Source organism: Equus quagga, chromosome 10 (genome assembly GCF_021613505.1).
Source record: "Equus quagga isolate Etosha38 chromosome 10, UCLA_HA_Equagga_1.0, whole genome shotgun sequence".
In the NCBI taxonomy this organism is placed as follows: domain Eukaryota; kingdom Metazoa; phylum Chordata; class Mammalia; order Perissodactyla; family Equidae; genus Equus; species Equus quagga.
Genome location: NC_060276.1, coordinates 86160796 through 86179285, shown reverse-complemented (window position 1 = coordinate 86179285; position 18490 = coordinate 86160796). Strand labels below are relative to the sequence as shown.

Here is an 18490-nt window from a genome sequence, read left to right as displayed (position 1 = left end):
CATCTATTTCTGTTTGGTGTGTGCTGGCCCAGGGCAAGCCCACAATTGTATTGGCCAATGGCGAACAGAACTGGGAAAACGAACATTTCCAATAAAATAATGATTCATTTCAAAACCAAATGCATCCTCTTTGGGAGTTTCTAAATCACCACTTCCTTCCGCACACGTGGGCAACAGGGCTAACTTGCCGCCTTCCAATGAAAGGCAGAAGGAAAACGAAACCCAGGCCCTCTGTTGCTCCTCCTGCTCCCGTGTCTGGTTTCCTCATCCTCGAGTTTCCTGCCTGACACGGTCCCTTAGGGAACCAGCCAGCCCATCAAGGTCTTCATGGTGTGGTGCTAGTGACTGGGCGTTTGCTGTACTGCATTGTCACTTCACAGGGGCCTTCTGCGCAGCATGGTACCGAGAGCGATTGACCGCAATCCCTAACAGTCTGTAAAACAGTCAATAAAATTTAGTAGGTGTGTCACTTGATGGTCAGTTGTATGCGTTAACTTGGTTTGGCTATGGTGCTGTTATTCAAGCAAACACTAATCTAGGTGCTGCTGTGAAGATAGTTTGTAGATGTGGTTAACTTCTACAGCCAGTTGACTTTAAGTAAACGAGATTATCTTTGATAATCTGGGTGGGCCTCATCCAATCAGTTGAAAGGCCTTAAGAACAAAACTAAGGTTTCCCTGAGGAGGACGAAATTCCACCTGTGGACTGTAGTTTCAGCTCCTCCCCAAGGGTCTCCAGCCTGCTGGCCTGCCCTATGGCTTTTGGACTTACCAGCCCCCACAGTCACATAAGCCAATTCCTTGAAACAAATCTGTTTATATATATATATATATATATATATGTAATATTATAGTATATGTTATATATAATTACATATTATATATAATTATTTTTATATGAAATATTTTATATAGTTAATAATTTAGATTGTAACATTATATGAATTAATAAATTACTGATACTGTATATTTTATATAATATCACATATATTATATACATATAATATTATACACATACACGTAGGTGCACACACAGATTACACACTGGCGCTCAGGGTAAAGCACTTGTTCCTCGTGGAAATGACAGCCACCCAGACTGGAATCTAGATTTACTTTCGCTTTTGAAGCTTCTTGTGAAATCTGAGTGCACAAGATGTAACTTCCTCCGTGAGTTGTTTGACATTCAGTCGCCTTTCACTTTCTCGAATGTGCTCAAAACATGTCACCAGCCATCAGTAGTGTCCTTATTTAAAGGAGTCTTAGCAGAACGGAAGCATGAAAGTTAAATTGTCTAGACAAATGACTTCATGACTCTGATGGAGGTCCTTCAGAAGTAAAAGAGCTACGCTTGTTGTTCCTCTCTAGAAGCCAGAGAGAAGCGAGCTCGTCCACTGGTAGAGCAAGAAGGGAGTTTCCTTCAGAGCAGACCACAACTTAACAATTGTGTGGATCTTCAGTAATCTTGCCAGAATCGCCCTAGCTCCATCTCAAGTTCCATCCCTTGGGTGAGCTCTGCCCAGCTTGAGGGGCCCATCCAAAGTGGAAGACCGCAGCAGGGGGACCACATCTCAGTTGGGGTGGGCTGCGTGAAGGCCCCATCTAGGGAGCCATGCAGGGTGGTGGAAGGAGGCCGGGCTTTGGAGCTGCCTGCCTGGCATCAGAGTATACTGCGCACGTGTAGCCCGCTCCCGGTGGTCCTGTGTGTCGGTGAGTTCCGGAGGGTGGCATGGGGGCTGCGCGTGGAGGGCTGGTGTGGAAGCCTCTGTAGTGTTAGTTATTTGAAAACATGCTTGGCACAGCACAGTCGGGCCAAGGAGGCTCACACTTTCTGGAAGCTCTAAGCGTCAGGCTCTATGGCAAGCCTTTCCACAGATATTATCTCAGCACACACGGGGCCTTTGAGCCTTTAGTTCTGTCTTGTCCTAGTGACTCTCCTGGAAATGTAAAGTCATTGATAAAAAAAGGGTTAAAAATTTGCAGGAGATGCAGTGACACTAATTGTCACAGCCCATGCTGGCAAATGCAAACAGTACACTGCATTATTAAGTGAGCTAGTAAAATGCTCCCATTTTCCAGATGAGAATACTGAGGTAAGGACCAGGAAGGGAAAGCGGCTTGTTAAAGGTCATGCTGCTTCTTGGTGCCCAAGCTTGGTTTCATACCCAAATCTCAGTAAGACATTAAAAATGATTTAATGGGCAGAGAGAGGAAAAAAAAAGGAGAAACCAGTGATTTCAGAATAGGGTAGTGTGCCCCAAAGTTGACTGACAATCGAAGGCTTCAGAGTGCTATTAACAATGTAAATCCTTAGAAATCCTGAAAAGGTAGGTCCAGTGAGGGCCTGAGACTCTGCATTTTTGACAGGTGTCCCAGGTCATTCTTGTTATCAGGCAAGTCTGGGAAACAGGTGGGAGGAGGAGATGTGATTCAGCGTTCCCGTCTTAGGAGGCTTGAGTGAAGTCCCCCAGCAGACGTCTTCCTTTCTTTTGGGCGCAAATACAAATGATTGATTGTGCATTCTTTTTTTTGTTGTTAAAAATTGGCATCTGAGCTAACATCTGTTGTCAATCTTCTTTTTTTTTTTCTTCTTCTCCCCAAAGCCCTCCAGTACATGGTTGTATATTCTAGTTGTAGGTCCTTCTAGTTGTGGCATGTGGGATGCCGTCTCAGCGTGGCTTGATGAGCGGTGCTAGCTCTGTGCTCAGGATCGAAACCCGTGGAACCCTGGGCTGTCAAAGCAGAGTGCACGAACTTAACCACTCGGCCACGGGGCCGGCCCCTGATTGTGCATTCTTGATGGCAGAGTGTGGACATCTGGTGGAGAAGCACTTCCCCGTCACTCCTCAGACAGCCAGTACCTTTCCCCAGAAGGTCTTGGTTGATAAAAACTCAAAACATTACCCTTTAAAAGGGGCTATGCGCACTGTACTAAGGGTGCCCTGGAAGCCCAGACAACCTTCAACACCCAACCAAGTGAATCTCTTAGGAAGGAATCAAATGCTTGGAGGAGAGATGGTTGCTGACCCCGTTAATCCCATCACAGAGCCCGCTCTGCCTTCTCAGAAGGTTTGAACCTCTCTGCTAGAGAGCCGGGAGAGCTCGAGCTGGAGGAGGAGGAGAGGCATCAGGAGTGCCAAGCCGTAGCTGGAAAGGCATCGACTGTCCAAGGGCCACATGCTGACTCAAACTGGCCGTTAGCCCTATGTTGCCACTCAGGGTGACAAGACCAAAAGGAGAGCTGGACTCCTAGGTGCCTCCATTTTTATACTTCCTATGTGGGGTCAGGATGGTGAAGATATTAGGATTGTACCTTTGGTCATTTTGGCCAGGAAAAGGTGCCAGAAGTCACGCTGCTGAGTAGTTCATTTTCACGTGGTGGAAGGACTGGAGAACTTGTTCACCTTCTGTACTACTGTCTGTCCTTCTGCCTCCTTGGGACTTGAGCACAAAGCCAGTTTACAAGCCTCACAGAACATGTGTGGCATGGTGAGAGGCACATGTTTTGCACTCGGTAAATGGTACACATTTTGTCACCATCATAGTCACCTGCATCAGCATCAGCATCATCACTGCCACGTTATAGACGCACCTTCTGACCAGCCATGCTGCTCTCTGTGCCCTATGTCCCCTTGTAGCTGAAGCTCCATCTCCCCATGGCTGGCCTGCTCAGGCAAGCCGAACAAGGCCGTCTTTGACGGAATGGGGGTGCCTGGTGTGAGAGGCTCTGCCTAATGCGGTGTTGATAGAGTTAAGCCGATTATTCTGACTCTCTTTTGGGAGTTAGAGTCCATCTGAGAAAGAGGAGCAGGGGCAGAGCTACGGAAAGAAGCAGAGATGCCATGAGGCAGGGTGATTGGGGGCCCATGAGAGACAGGCTGAAGCACTAGATGCATGGTTACTGGGTGCCAGAGCTGCCTCAGGCCCCAGAAGCTTCCAGGCCCAGTTCTGGGCCAGGGGTGGCCTTATTACAAACTCGTTTTCCAGAGAGTGAGTTCGCTGAGCCTTTGCTCCTCACCCCTGGGAGAGCCAAGCACCCGTTAACCCAGAGAAACGTGGCTTCACTAGGGCCCGAGGGCAGGGCAGGGCCTCGGATCGAATCTTGGCCTGGCTGGGACTTAGCTTCCACGTCTGTGAGAGGGGATGATGGAATGGCAGAGGGACTCAGGAAGATAATGTGTGCGAGTATCTTTACAGTACTCGGCGTCCTGGGCCCCTGGATAGCCATGTTATCCTCAAGCTTATTTCCCATATTAATCACCCCTTTTGGTTCTGAATGACTCTTGGCTGTTTCCCAAAAGCAAATACTACTCAAAAGACAAAGATTTACCGCCACTGAACAGATTTGAACACTTGCTCCGCTGGATATAAACGTGTGCTCTTCAAAAGAAAATCTAAGACCAGAAGTGTGGCTTTTCCTTTATGATCAGAAGCCAGCTTTCCCAGCAAGAAGCTTGCCCTGGCCAGCTAGAGTTTTTACTTTGGGTGAATTTACTGTTCTCAAGCTCTCCTAGCATCTAGGGAGAAGAAGAGAAAGTTCTAGTGTTAACCTGTGAGTTGACTTTCTGGTTATATATCTGAACACCTTTTACATGATTTAGTTGTTAAATATGCTTGTGAAATGGGGTTTAGCTTATGTGTCATAATTAATCAATGTGTTATAATTAAAACAATAATGATTCAATAACTGTATCAATTGTTGTGGATAATTAAGCCAAAAGGTACTGAACATTTCTTCAAGCTGAATTGTATTCAAAACCATGAAAACCCCCATTTGGTTTATGTTATTAAGAGAAACATCTCACAGTTCTTTTCCTGTTCCGGTACATGGATTTTTCTTCCCTTTTATTAAAGTTCTTTCTGATTGATTTTTTCTCTGAAACTCAGATGCAACGCGAGGCTTCTTGGTTTGTTAACTTTTCATTCTACAAGTGCCTGCCAACACAGTGATTATTTTTGTGAAAGCATTTGGATGATTTTAAAGGTTTAGGCATCCAAAAATGTCCTCCTAACTCTCAGTCATGTTACTTTATGACACAGTTCATCCTCTCAGCCGCCGGTACTGAGACTAGAGGAAGGGGGGATTTCAGTATAGTAGATGGTCCCCAAATCATTTCAATTTTGCTTTGAAGTCCACAAGATATGGTAGATTAATGATAGGCCCCTTCTCCCATTAAGAGGTTTCTCTCTGCTGCCGTTTGCCCAGGCCGATCAGCTCAGGGTCCCTGCAACTCAGTCACTGATGGAAAGTCAGGCTCAAAGGGGAGAGGCAGAGACAGGAAGTAAGCCAGGAGTGGGTCCAGAATTTGGAGCTTGCCTTGGATCATCTCAGAGTGGATAACATACCCAGGAGGGTTGAATAGATGCTAAAACAACATAAAATTAAAAACTAAACAGACTTAGTGGGGCGGGACGAGAGATATAAAACGTCTCCTTTGTACTGGAAGGCCAGCTACTTGCAGAGCTCCCGTTTCCACGTAAAACAGGGCCTCTAACTCTGGGTGACATCCTTTCCTTGGGCAGGGTTTCTGTTGCTTAGATGCTTGGTACTCCGCAGCGTTTCTGGGTTGAACCCTGATGGAATGTTCGAGAAGTTCTGTTTAAATTGATGGGGAGGGTTCCCAGGAGAGGAGTAATGAAGAGCTACCCTGAGTGTGTGGAGTTACATGGCTTCATCCATTCTCCTGCCTCTACCAGTGCCTCCCGGTGGATCTTCTCTGCATCCAACCTCTCCAGGCCACTGCCTGCTTCCCTCCATTCTCGCTTGGATTCCACCGGCCTGGGGAAGGGGGCCTCGGCCCGGATGGGTGGACAGCCTTCACCTCAAACTGCAAAGGTGAAAAACTGGATTTAACACCACCTTCAGGAGTTAGGATGGCGAAGTAGTTACAAGTAAGCTGCCTGGGTTCAAATCCCAGGTCTGTCACGTCACAGCTGCATGACCTGGAGCAAGCTCTTTAATTGATCTGTGCCTCAGTTTCCTCATGTATAACTGAAGGACAATAATTAGGGGACTATATGATTTGTCTTCTAAACCTAGATATTTTTGAGAGTGAAAGGGGTGATATTAGTAATTAAATCAGGACAACAGGCATACACTGGGACTGTCTCAGACAAACATGAATGTGTGATCAGCCTAATGATTATGGAATCCTCATCAGGATGTTGAGAGGGTCACGTCTGTGGGAAAACTGTCTGGCACATGGGAAGGGCTCTATAAGTATTGGCTGTTATTTCCCCAAAGACAGTGCTTTCCCAACTTTTCCATTTCTGTCAGGGATCCGACCACTCTCCCAGTCTTCCAGGTTAGACTATCTGGAGCTATTTCTGACTTCCTGAACTTAACGGCTCATCCCTCCTGTCTTTGACTCCCCATATCAATTTGTGCTGTCATCATTGTGACATATAACATGCATTTTATTGTGTCTACTTGTGACCTTCATGACCTCTCCCCCAGCTTGTGCTCCTTCTGGGTTTAGCTGGCCCAGGAGTGCACCTCTAGGCAGGTCCCTTTCCCTTTCTGAGCCTGTTTCCTCATGTCTCACATGGGGATGATGGTAGATTCTCAGCTTATACCAAGGACATCACCCCATTGGTCAGCTCCAGCTGAGTCTCTGGACATCATCAACACCTGATACGGCTTCTCGAATGCATGATAAACATGTCACTGTGCTTTACAGGCTGTGGAGCACTTTGTAATCACAAGGTACTATTGTCAGTTCGAGGGGTCATTGGGTAAATGTAATATTCCCCCTTCCCAAATTTCACAATAAATTGGACCTCTGAGTAGAAAACAGAGTTGCCCTTGGAGGGTCAAAAATGACCTCCACACTGTGACTATGATTGACCCAGGGCTGAGTTTAAATATGGGAAAAACACTTGGGAACCCCAGGAAACCCTAGTCAGGGAGCTCTGGAAGTAATTTCAGGGAGAAGGGTTGGGGAGCGAGCGTTATCATCTTGTCCGCCATATGGAGAGGCCAAGTGGACATAAGAGAGTGGTAAGATTGGGCACTTAGAAAGGAAAACTTGAGGGTCAGAAGTTGGCCTTGGGGTCTGCGGAAGTGGGTGTCCAGCCCACGACCTCCAGCACTGAAGCCTGTGAGCCGGTGGCCGGGCCACTGACGATCACATGGCCTAAACACCTCCCGGATCAGCGCCTACCCACCAGCCTTCTGACTACGAGTTGTCTTCCCCTTCGCTTCTTTCACTGTGTTCGTCTTCATTCAGAGAGAGGTGATTTCCACTCTGGGTGACTGTAATACTCTATTAGTAGCCATTTCATTTGCTGGCTCTGTGACTTACATAGCCAGGATGAGTTGGCCCTTCTGTGGGTATGCTCCAAGGCCACCAAATGGCAGCTCCAAGAGAGCGGGGACTTTATCTTGTTCACCATGTGTCCCTACTACTGGGTAGAAAGTTCATACTCAATACATACTTATTAAACAAATCAGTGGAGGAATTATTGAAGGCCCCTCTGGACTGTGGTGAATTTACCAGGGCAAATGCCAGTCTGTGAGGCCCTTTGGGAACCAGCAGAAAGAGTGTCCTTCCTGGTGGCATACTGTGCACTGCTGTGTATTATGACCCTTGGCACTGATAATAAAAACCATAGCTGACATTATCAAGTGCTCGCTTTGGTTCCGGCACGGTGCCCTGTGCCTTGCATGTGTCGCTTCGGTTCATCCTCACACTTCCGTGGGGGTAGGCACTGTGACAGCCTGCAATGAGGATTCTGTGTGCAGGAAGTCTGGGAACATGCTCAGCGTTTCCTACTTCGTGGTGGAGCCCGGACTTGAACTTGCAGCTTCCTCGTTAGCTTGCTTTCTCTGGTATTGCCAGGTAGTTCGGGCCTCAAGCGCAGGACCTGGATCCCAGGTGTCCTCATTTCTCCAGGAACCCTGGGCATGGTCTGACTCATGGCAGACGCTACGGCTCTTGGATGTGCCCTCCCTTGCCTAGTTTCTTCACCAGCTGCTCTGTGTGTGTGGCCCTGTCCTTCTTTTGCCACATAGCCTCTCTGATCCCACTCCCTTCCCATCTAACTTGTCTACCACTTTTAGTCCCATTTGTGGAAATATCCACTGCCCTCAAGTCACTTTTCTTTAGAAATGCAAATTCTCAGCCCCAGCCCCAGACCTGCTGAATCAGAACCACTGAGTCTGGGGCCCAGCGACGCGCATGTTAACAAGCTCTCCAGGGGATTCTGATGCCCGCTCATGTTTGCGAACCACTGCCCTATAGAATGAAACTCACCCTCTTCCCGCCCCCGTCCTGCCATCGCAACATTTACCCACTGCTCTGGACACATACTGTCACCATGGGTCATGACACTTGCTACTTCCCACAATCGCGCCTTATTCTCACTTCTACATCTTTGTCCGGCCTTCTTTTCTTTTATTCTCTGGAAGATCCTCTAGTGACGTTTTCCCTAGCCCCTCCTTCCTCTCCCAGTTCAGGTTGCATCTCCTCCAAGCAGCTTTCTTGACCTTTCTAAGCCCTCATTTTCTTCCCTCTCCTGGAGTCTGTGTTACACGGGCCTCGCGCTGTGAGTCAGAATTCCCCCTAGCTGCTCAGTGCCTTGTGGACAGGCACATGGCATAATAACACTTTTGTAACCTCCTCAGCTCCCAGATGGGGGTGGGTGCCTAGGAGGTTCTTGACAAGCAAATACTTGGTCGCAGACTGATTGATGTGCCACTGCTCACATACTTGGGGTGTCTGCCCCCACCCACAATTCCTGAGAGGCTGAGTCGGGTGGCTGGCGGTTGGTCCAGGAATTGTAATGTCATGTGATGTTGGGAAGGAGCAGGGAACATGACCACACAGAGAGATCCAGTCTGCCCAGAAGGTAAAGGAGCAGACATCCAAAGAGGAGCAGAGATGAGGAGCGTCCGGAGGCAGAGATGGGCTGAATAGGTTCCTCACAACTTCCTAGGTTCCATGAGGCCTGGATGCATGTACTTCCAGCACAGTAAACCCCTTTTCTACTTTAATTGGCCTGAGGAGGTTTCTGATCCTCGAAACTACTGATCCCTGATTAAGATACAAGCAGGGGGCCGGCTCCGTGGTCGAGTGGTTAAGTTCACGCGCTCTGCTGCGGCGGCCCAGGGTTCGGATCCTGGGCGTGGACATGGCACTGCTCGTCAGGCCACATTGAGGGGGCGTCCCACATCCCATAACTGGAAGGACCTGCAACTAAGATATACAACCGTCCTGGGGCGGGGGGCGGGTTTGGGCAATAAAACAGAAAAAAAAAAAAAAAAGATTGGCAACAGTTGTTAGCCCAGGTGTCAATCTTTAGAAAAAAAAAAAAAAGATAACAAGCAATTGTTGCCTTTTGGAGACATGCATCATTGTGGTTACATAGGTGACCATCTCAGCTGAATTCCCCCCAGTGTCCTCATGCTATCTATGCAGGAGAAGCCCCGGCCAAGGCTACTTCCCCTTGCCTACCTGTGTCCCTTGCTATCCAACCATCAGCAGCTAGAGGCTCACTTGGTGTAAATCACTGCCCCCTCTTCCATGGGGTAGCCGACCTTTTAGATGGCCCTGCTGGTGGAAGTGGTTGTGACCGGCTTTCCCCTTCTCTTGGAATCTTTCTTTCTTCCCACCTCATCCTCCATCTTCCTCCATTCCAGGGCTCTTGAGGCTTTGCCACTACAACATTTGTGGGCTGCTCAAAGGTTTTCACTGTGGCAGATGAAATAATCATTGTGGCAGGCAATTCAGCTGATAGTTGGACAGGCGGGGCAGCTGATGCCGAGGAAAACACATTATTTCACGGTCTGTCATTTTGATTCAGGTATGCCAAGGCTGGTCACATTCTCCACTAGGCCATTTCATTTTATAGGCTGTTTTTTTCCTTTCTTCCTTTTAAAACCAAAAGATAAGAAACCAAGTGCTTCTGACAACTCGTTTGTGCATGCAAGCTTGCAGAAACTTCCATAGGAGCTCAGCGGCTTTTGCTGTGCAAAGGTGCTGTGGTCCAGGAAGCTCAGACAGAATTCTGATTGTAAAGAAAACCTTCCGACCAGCTCCACACTTGCCTGGTGGGAGGGACTGTCAGGCTTCTTCTCCCCAGCCACTCTGTTGAAGTTGTACCATCTGTATCAGTCAGGGTTCAATCCAAGAGGCAGAATCACTAGATTTTTTAGTTTTTATTTTTACAGGGATTTGACCTTGCACAATTGTAGGAGCAGGTTAGGCAGTCTCTGTAAGGCTGCTGTCCTCTCATCTGATGCTAGAGCTTGAAGTCCACAGGCAGGCAGTTGGGAAGGGAAGACAGATGCGAAGTGAGGGAAGGTCAAGGACAAGATTGAACCTACAAACACAAACTGGAACTCACGAAGATGGACTGAAACCTATGTCCGTTTTTATTGCCCTTGAGCTTGATGGTGTGGTGACCTGCAGAAGCCGAGGCCCTTCGGCATGCAGCTAAACCTAGCCTGGACTCAGAAGCTGAAGGAGGAGCCAGGAGAAGGCAGAGCAGCTGCAGGCCTGGCCACTGCCTCACCCCAGCAAGGGGAGCCAGAAGCTAGGTGACACTGTGTGTGAGCTACTGAAATGGCCACTGTTTCCCTTCTGCCCTCCCAAACTCCTGAGAGAATCTCTCTGTGTCCCACTCTGACCAGAAACATACAGGGGAGGGCATTCTGGAAAACATAGTTCAGCCTGGCCAAGTTGACACATTACAAAGCCACCACATCACCTTTGGCTTTCTTTGCCACTCTCACAGTGACTTTTCTCTTCATTAATGATATAGGGGATAGTATGTGATATAATGTTAAGTCATAGAGAAATATGCAACATTAAGTATATTTAATTTTTAATATATTTAAAAACTATTCTTATAATTTTTCAACTAATTCAACTTATAATTATTCAACTTATTTTTAAACATGACGAGAAAAAAGACTAGAAGGAAAAATGCCTCTGGGTGGTGGGTCATGTGATCTTTTCCCCTACTTTCTTGTGGGTTTTAAAAAATATATACTTTATAAATGTTTATAGTGGGTATATGTTATTTTGATGATTAAAAATACAATTTAAAAACTGAATGTGAAAGGAAAGCTTTGTTTTTTTGGGAAGGTAGCAGGTGGCTAGGCTGAGGATGTGTCTGAGAAAGGAAAAGTGAGAGGCAAGGAGACAGGCCCCAAGTCTCTCTGAAGCAGGCCAGAAGTGGTGCCTTTCCACGTCACAATGGATGCGGAGGTGCTGGGGGTGTCGTGTAGAAGAAGGACTTGGTTAGAAAAGTTCACTGTGCATAGCCAGGAGGACTACGCAGAGGGAAGGATGTCTGTCACGGGGACCACTTGCAGGAAAACACGCTCAGGCAGTCAGATGGCCTTCTGAGCTGCGAGGGCTTGAGGTATTAAGGTGAAACAGACAGCTGAAAGGGGAGGCCATGGATTATTCATCACTGGGCCAGGGCAGGACTTCAGGGGAGACAGAGAGATCAGATGGACCCAAGAACAATGACTGTTATGAATGAGATGAGCCCCATGACTTTTCACACATTACTGCAGCCATCTGGCCATATAAAAATCAGTAGCCTCCCATCTAGAGTTCCTTAGACCCAGAACCCTGAGGAAAGGACTATAGGTTTAGGATGGAAAGAAAGTGCCAATCTCAAGATGCTAGGAGGTAGTTATATTTGCTGGTTAATAAAAAAGTTGTTTATATTCTAGAGACCCCTCGCCCCTAAAGACATACATACTGTCCACTGTCTTGTCCTCAGAATTGGAAAGTGCCACAGGTACTGCTGAATCTGAATAAATGATCGTGTGCAGAAAGTCTCCACTGCAGCCAGTGCCATTTTGGGGGCCTTAGACACAGCATCACTCTGGACCACTGACCTTCCCAGAAGCCTCTTGGTAGGGAGGCAGTGCTGACCCTAGGAGAAATAGTGATGGAAAGGCAGTTGGCCTTTGCCCCTCACCTTTCCTTCTGGTGTCTCACATTCCCTTTGAAGCACAGTGCTCAGAAGTGCTTGGGCCAGCTTACCAGGCAACCCCCGGAGGAACCATCCCTTGTCCTCCTGAGGAAGAGGCTCCCCATCTACTTCTTCCTCCCCTGCGCTGGGTCAAAATGCTTCAGTTGTCTCTTTTCCAAGATAGCTATGGAGAGATCAAGCCCTGGAGAATGTCAGTGGATAACTGTCACCATCCCTCCTCACCCAAATCAGGTAAACATCACTAGTATCAAGAATCATGTTCCAAGGAGTAGAAACCATGGGACTTTCAGGTTTGTTAACTCCTGAGTCGGGCCAGTAAAGACACTCTCTTGGGGAAAGATAGGACTTTCACAGACTGAAATCCAATGGCCTTTAGAGCTGACCTGAGAGTTGGCACCAGTATGGATCAAGAGTCACCCTGAAGCCGTGAATAGTGAGTGGTGAATGATGTCCTATCCATTCACTGATTCTATCACTTTTTCATTTCCCAAACATTTACAAGGTGTCTACTCCACATCAGACATGTGTGAGGGAAGACATTGATGAATAAGGTTCAGTCCCTGCCCTCAAGCAGCTCGCTGTCTGGTCAGAGAGGCAAAAACAGAAAGAAAGAAAGAAAGAAAATCAATGTCACGTGCTCTATAGAAAGTGTTTTTCTGGTCTGCTCTATGTTATTAAGTCAGATTCTCCCCTGGCTGCCATGCCAGGCTTGGATCCTTTCATGTGTGCTGGGCTGAAAGCCATGGGTACTCCCCACACTTTCCTCAGCCTTGAAATAGTAACCAAAATGCCAAAGCTTTTTAGAATAAGGTGAGATTTTCAAAAGCAAGAAAGATGGCTTTAATAGTTAGTTATATTTAGGATTTGGATATTTGAATGCAATAGCACGAGTTTTTTCTCTCCTGGAGAGTAGATCATTCTGAGGTTTCTAGTTCTGGTCCTGACAGAATAACTGGGATCAGACTTACCCTTCTGCTGTAAATAGCTCTAAAACCTGCACAAAATATATAAAACAACTGTTCTTGGGCATTAGACCATGACCAACACAGGGCAATGACCCTTGAGAGAAAGGATGCACGTGAGCTGAGCCCCATATTCACACTATCTTTTTCCCTGAGGGCATTTTCCAACTGCAGTGCAGGGTCTTGCTAGGTAGAGGAAACAGCGATCAGGGTTTGAGGCTGCCAGAGTAGCTTGCATCTGGGGGGCCACAGAGAAAGAGCCCCCAAAATACGTGTAAAAATTCCCCTCAGGTCTTTGGCCAACTCCTAAGCTGCAGAGGAGCAGACTGGGACTCCAGAGGCTTCGCAGAAAACCACATTAGAAGGCTGTATCGCTGAGCAGAGATTTCAGAGGCCACACAGTGCCGGCAAGACGGAAGTTGGAGTTTGGGGTAGACATCTTAGTGAGCACCCTGGACTTTCAGGTGGACCTCAGGAAGTCCACATTCCAGTAGTAAGTGTCAAGTTCCACCGCAAGGATCTATCATCGTGTCCTACCAGAAGGACCATGTCCTAGGAGTAAAGGCAAAACTGAAAGAGACCTGCACCCACAAGTCTAAAACCAGCCTCAACAGAATGAAGGCCGAGATTCTCAGCTGGGGCCATTTTTCTGCCCAGGGCGACGTTTGCCAACATCTGGAAGCAGTTTCGGTTGACATGACTAGGAGTTGTGGTGCTCCTGGCATCTAGTGGGTAGGGGCCAGCGATGCTGCTAAACATCTTACAGTGCACAGGACGGACTCCACTCCATCCCCCAACAAACAATGATCCAGCCTAAAATGTCAGCTCTCAGATTGAGAAACCCTAGATTTAGGTGATCTGTGATCAGTTTAACTGGGTGCTGGAAGAAAACTCAACAATCTTTAGAGAAAGATAACATAATTCAGAACCTCTACAGTGTATTATCCTTAAAATCCAGTGTACAATAAAAAATGTGAAGAAGGAAGAAAAACTAATTAATAATCATGAAAAAAGAAAACAACCAATAGAAACAGAAGTAGAATCACAGATAATCCAGATATTAGAGTTAGGAAATAGGGAATTCAAAGTAACATGATTAAGATTTTAAGAAAACAGAGGAAAAGACAGACAAAATTAATGAAAAGGAGAGAATTTCAACAGAGAGGATCTATAAAAAATCTATAAAAAAATCAAATGGACATTTAGAAATACAAAATTCAGTATCTGAAATTAAGAACTTATTCACTGGATTTAATACTAAACTGGGCAAAGCAGAACCTAAGATTAATGAGTTGTATATGAGAGATAATACAGGAAAGCTTCTAGAAGTAAACTGAGGAATACCTTTATGACCACAGGATAATCAGGATGTGAAAAATATCAACCTTAAAATAAGACAATCAATAAATTGGACTTCATTGAAATTAAGAATTTCAGTCCATCAAAAGATACCATTAAGAGAGTGAAAAGGCAAGCCATGGACTGGGAGAAGATATTTGTAATATGCATATCCAATAAGGAACTTATATCTGGAACCTGGCCCAGTGGCATAGCAGTTAAGTTCACGCACTCTGCTTCAGCAGCCCGGGGTTTGCAGGTTTGTGTCCTGGGCTTGGACCTATACACCACTCATCAAGCCATGCTGTGGTGGCATCCCACATACAAAATAGAGGCAGATTGGCATAGATTTTAGCTCAGGGACAATCTTCCTCAAGCAAAAAGAGGAAGATTGGCAACAAATGTTAGCTTAGGGCCAATCTTCTTCACCAAAAAAAAGAAGAAACTGTTATTCAGAATATAAATTCTACAAATCAATGAGAAAGACAGATGACCCAATAAAAAATGGACAAAGAACTTAAGCTAGCACTTTACAAAAGATGAAATCAAAGCAGCCAATAAATACATGAAAAGGGTCTCTATATTATTATTATGAGAAAAATACAAATTCAAACCACACAGTGAGATTCTGCTATACACCTACTAAGATGACTAAAACGAAAAACTAACAATATCAAGTGTTGATGAAGATGTGGAACAGTGGAACTCTCTCTTCCATTGCTTATAGGAGGAAATCAGTACAACCACTTTGGAAAACTGTTTGGCAGTATCTACTAAATCCACCCCTAGCTACATACTATGACCCCGGAGCTTTGCTTCTGTACGCTTGTGTCCAGCAACTGACATATGGAAGAATGCTTGCAGCAGCTTTAATTCACAATAGCCCACACTAAATACAAACCAAACATTCATCAACAGTAGAATGAATAAATTGTGACATCATCATACAGTGGAATATTATACTGCAATGAAAAGACAAACTACTGATTCATGTAACAACCTGGATAAATAGCATGACAACATGTTGAGTACAGACTGTGTGATGACATTTAAATAAAGTTCAAAACCAGGCAAAACGAATTCATGGTGACCTGGGTCGGAATAGTGGTTACCATTGGGAGGGTGTTGGGTGATCAACTGTTCCAGTTTGCCTGGGACTGAGAGGTTTCCCAGGATGTGAGACTTTCAGTGTTAATACCAGGATAGTCTCAAGCTAATCCCCTGGAGGGGATCTTTTTAGGGAAGGGACATGAAAGAGACTTCTGAGAGGCCAGAAACATTCAGTATCTTGACGTGGATGGTGGTTTCATGAATGAGCACATGTGTAAAAATTTATCTAGCGATGTACTTAAGATTTGTGCACTTAAGTATGTAATTTATACTTTGACTTAGAAACTTTAAAAATATCTGTATTTTACAAAGTTTAGAGTAAAAAGAAACTAAAGACTTTTTGAGTAGGGTCACGGGGATAATTTGGTGGATAATAAAATGAAGGCCCAATATTTATTCTTGATGTTTGCTTGTCTTTCTTGCTAGGTGTTGGGCCTTTGGTCTGAAAAGGGTGGAGCAAAAAGTGGTGAACAGGAATGGGAAGCCAGAATGTGTAAAGGAATCCTTCACTGTTCTGAATGAGTTTTCCGCCTGGAAGATTCACAGAGACCTTATAAACAACATTGCTGAACCATGGGCAGTGAAAGTAGAGACCAGACAAGGCGTGAACATCCATTTCTGATCTTCAAAGGAGGAAGAGGGTAGATTTCACGAACTAGTGATTAGCGGACTAATCCTGGATCACAGGAAATATTCTAAAACAGGTTATTAGTAGGATGATTTGTGCACCTCTAGAAGAGGAAGTGATCATCCTAAGTGTTACTGAGGATTCATTTAATCAAATCGTTCTAGACTAACAACTTTTTTTCTATGACCTGATTATTTGATTTTTAATCAGAGAAATGCAATAGACCTAGCATATACAGACTGCAGTGAGGCATTCAACAGTAACTCTCATGATAACTCTATAAAGGAGATGGTGAAGTAAGATTTTGGCTGAATAGAAAATTAAGATAATTAGTAATTGGTTAACTGAGTTTATCTAACAATTGATGGATTAATCCCCATAGAGTAAGAAGCCTTTCTCTTTGGCCCTGTTCTGTTTAACATTTTTATTAATGACTAGGACCTAGACAAAAAGTTGCATCTATCAAAATTGAAGATGATATGTAGTTGGGGTGATAGTAACCATAATAAGTCACAGAATCAAGTTGACAGGCTAGCGTAATGGATTTAATCTAAGACGATCATATTTAACAGGATAAATAAAAGGTCCTGTTCTTGAAAACTAAAATCTAGCTGCAGAAGGGGTTTTAGTTGACACAACTTTTAGTATGCATTAATATGAGGGGGATGACCAAGATGGGAAAGAGAATTGGGGATGTTTAGATTGAGAAGTCAAGGTTTGGGAGGTGAATGTATGGGAGGGGGAAATGTCATATGCAACTCCAAGAAGTAGAAATAATTTAATAATTTAAACGAGTGAAAGCTACAAGAAGACAGACTTGAGATGAACTTTCTAATGACCTGTTTGGTTCAAAGAAGGAATACATAGGCTATTTCTGAAGGTAGTGAGTTTCCTGTCACTGCATGGTAGGACAAAGGATGCAAACATCTTGAGAGTTTGAATTGGTGAGCTTTCAAGCTTCTTTCAGCCCCAAGAATTTCTGACATATATGTTCAGTGGGTAGAAATCTATTTTGATCTTTAACAAATTGATATATTGCCCTGTCGTCTGCTTTTTAACGTTAGGACCAAATTGACATGTAATTCTCCATTTTTATGTCTTTTTGTATTATTCCTCCACATTAATGACCAAACTTGTATTGACAGCTGCCTAACACAACACTGGCTTGATTTCCAATTTTCCTCTGAGCTGTGATTTGGCAAAGGTTAAATCATAGATTGGGGATATGTAGAGTTTTCATCATTGTTATTTTCTTGATATGATTACAATTTCAGTTATTTGCTCTGTGTTTCAAAAGATAATGTCTTTAAATTCCAGGTTTGGTAGGTTTTCGTTTTTGTTTTCTCCTTTCTATTCTTGTTAATGTCTGCTGTTACTGCTTTTTAATCAGAGAAAATAGTCTTTGGTATTTCTACTTTTTAAAGTTTATTGAGAGCTTTTATGGCCTTATTAAACAGTTTTTAGAATTAACCAATATATCAATTAGTTCTATCATTGATTTTTTCAAATGAGTATCTTTTTTTTTTTTATTAATGTTATGATAGATTACAACCTTGTGAGATTTCAGTTGTACATTTTTGTTAGTCATGTTGTGGGTACACCACTTCCCCCTCCGTACCCTCCCCCCACCCCCCCTTTTCCCTGGTAACCACCGATCAGATCTCCTTCTCAATATACTAATTTCCACCTATGAGTGGAGTCATATAGAGTTCGTCTTTCTCTGACTGACTTATTTCGCTTAACATAATGCCCTCGAGGTCCATCCACGTTGTTGTGAATGGGCCAATTTCGTCTTTTTTTTTGGCTGAGTAGTATTCCATTGTGTATATATACCACATCTTCTTTATCCAATCATCAGTTTCTGGGCATGTAGGCTGGTTCCACGTCTTGGCTATTGTAAATAATGCTGCGATGAACATAGGGGTGCAACGGACTCTTGAGATATCTGATATCAGGTTCTTAGGATAGATACCCAGTAATGGGATGGCTGGGTCATAGGGTATTTCTATTTTTAACTTTTTGAGAAATCTCCATACTGTTTTCCATAGTGGCTGTACCAGTTTGCATTCCCACCAACAGTGTATGAGGGTTCCTCTTTCTCCACAACCTCTCCAACATTTGTCGTTCTTGGTTTTGGATGTTTTTGCCAATCTAACGAGGGTAAGGTGATATCTTAGTGTAGTTTTGATTTGCATTTCCCTGATGATTAGCGATGATGAACATCTTTTCATGTGTCTATTGGCCATATTCATATCTTCTTTTGAGAAATGTCTGTTCATGTCCTCTGCCCATTTTTTGATCGGGTTGTTTGTTTTTTTGTTGTTAAGCAGTGTGAGTTCTTTGTATATTATGGAGATTAACCCTTTGTCGGATAAGTGGCTTGTAAATATTTTTTCCCAATTAGTGAGCTGTTTTTTTGTTTCAATTCTGTTTTCCCTTGCCTTGAAGAAGCTCTTTAGTCTGATGAAGTCCCATTTGTTTATTCTTTCTATTGTTTCCCT

At 44.6% G+C, this 18490-nt stretch overlaps 1 protein-coding gene across 2 annotated transcripts in view; it reads right to left on the bottom strand.

The window, feature by feature from the left end:
• The window catches only part of DIPK2B (divergent protein kinase domain 2B), a 46903-nt gene that overhangs the window by 12454 nt on the left and 15959 nt on the right, over positions 1-18490 (bottom strand). The window contains exon 3 of one of the 2 annotated variants that reach the window (XM_046674003.1): positions 11715-11891. The exons of the other annotated variant lie outside the window; for it this stretch is intronic. Within the exon in view, the coding sequence (XP_046529959.1) occupies positions 11715-11891 (177 nt within the window). The remainder of the gene's footprint in view (positions 1-11714; positions 11892-18490) is intronic. 2 annotated transcript variants of the gene reach the window in all.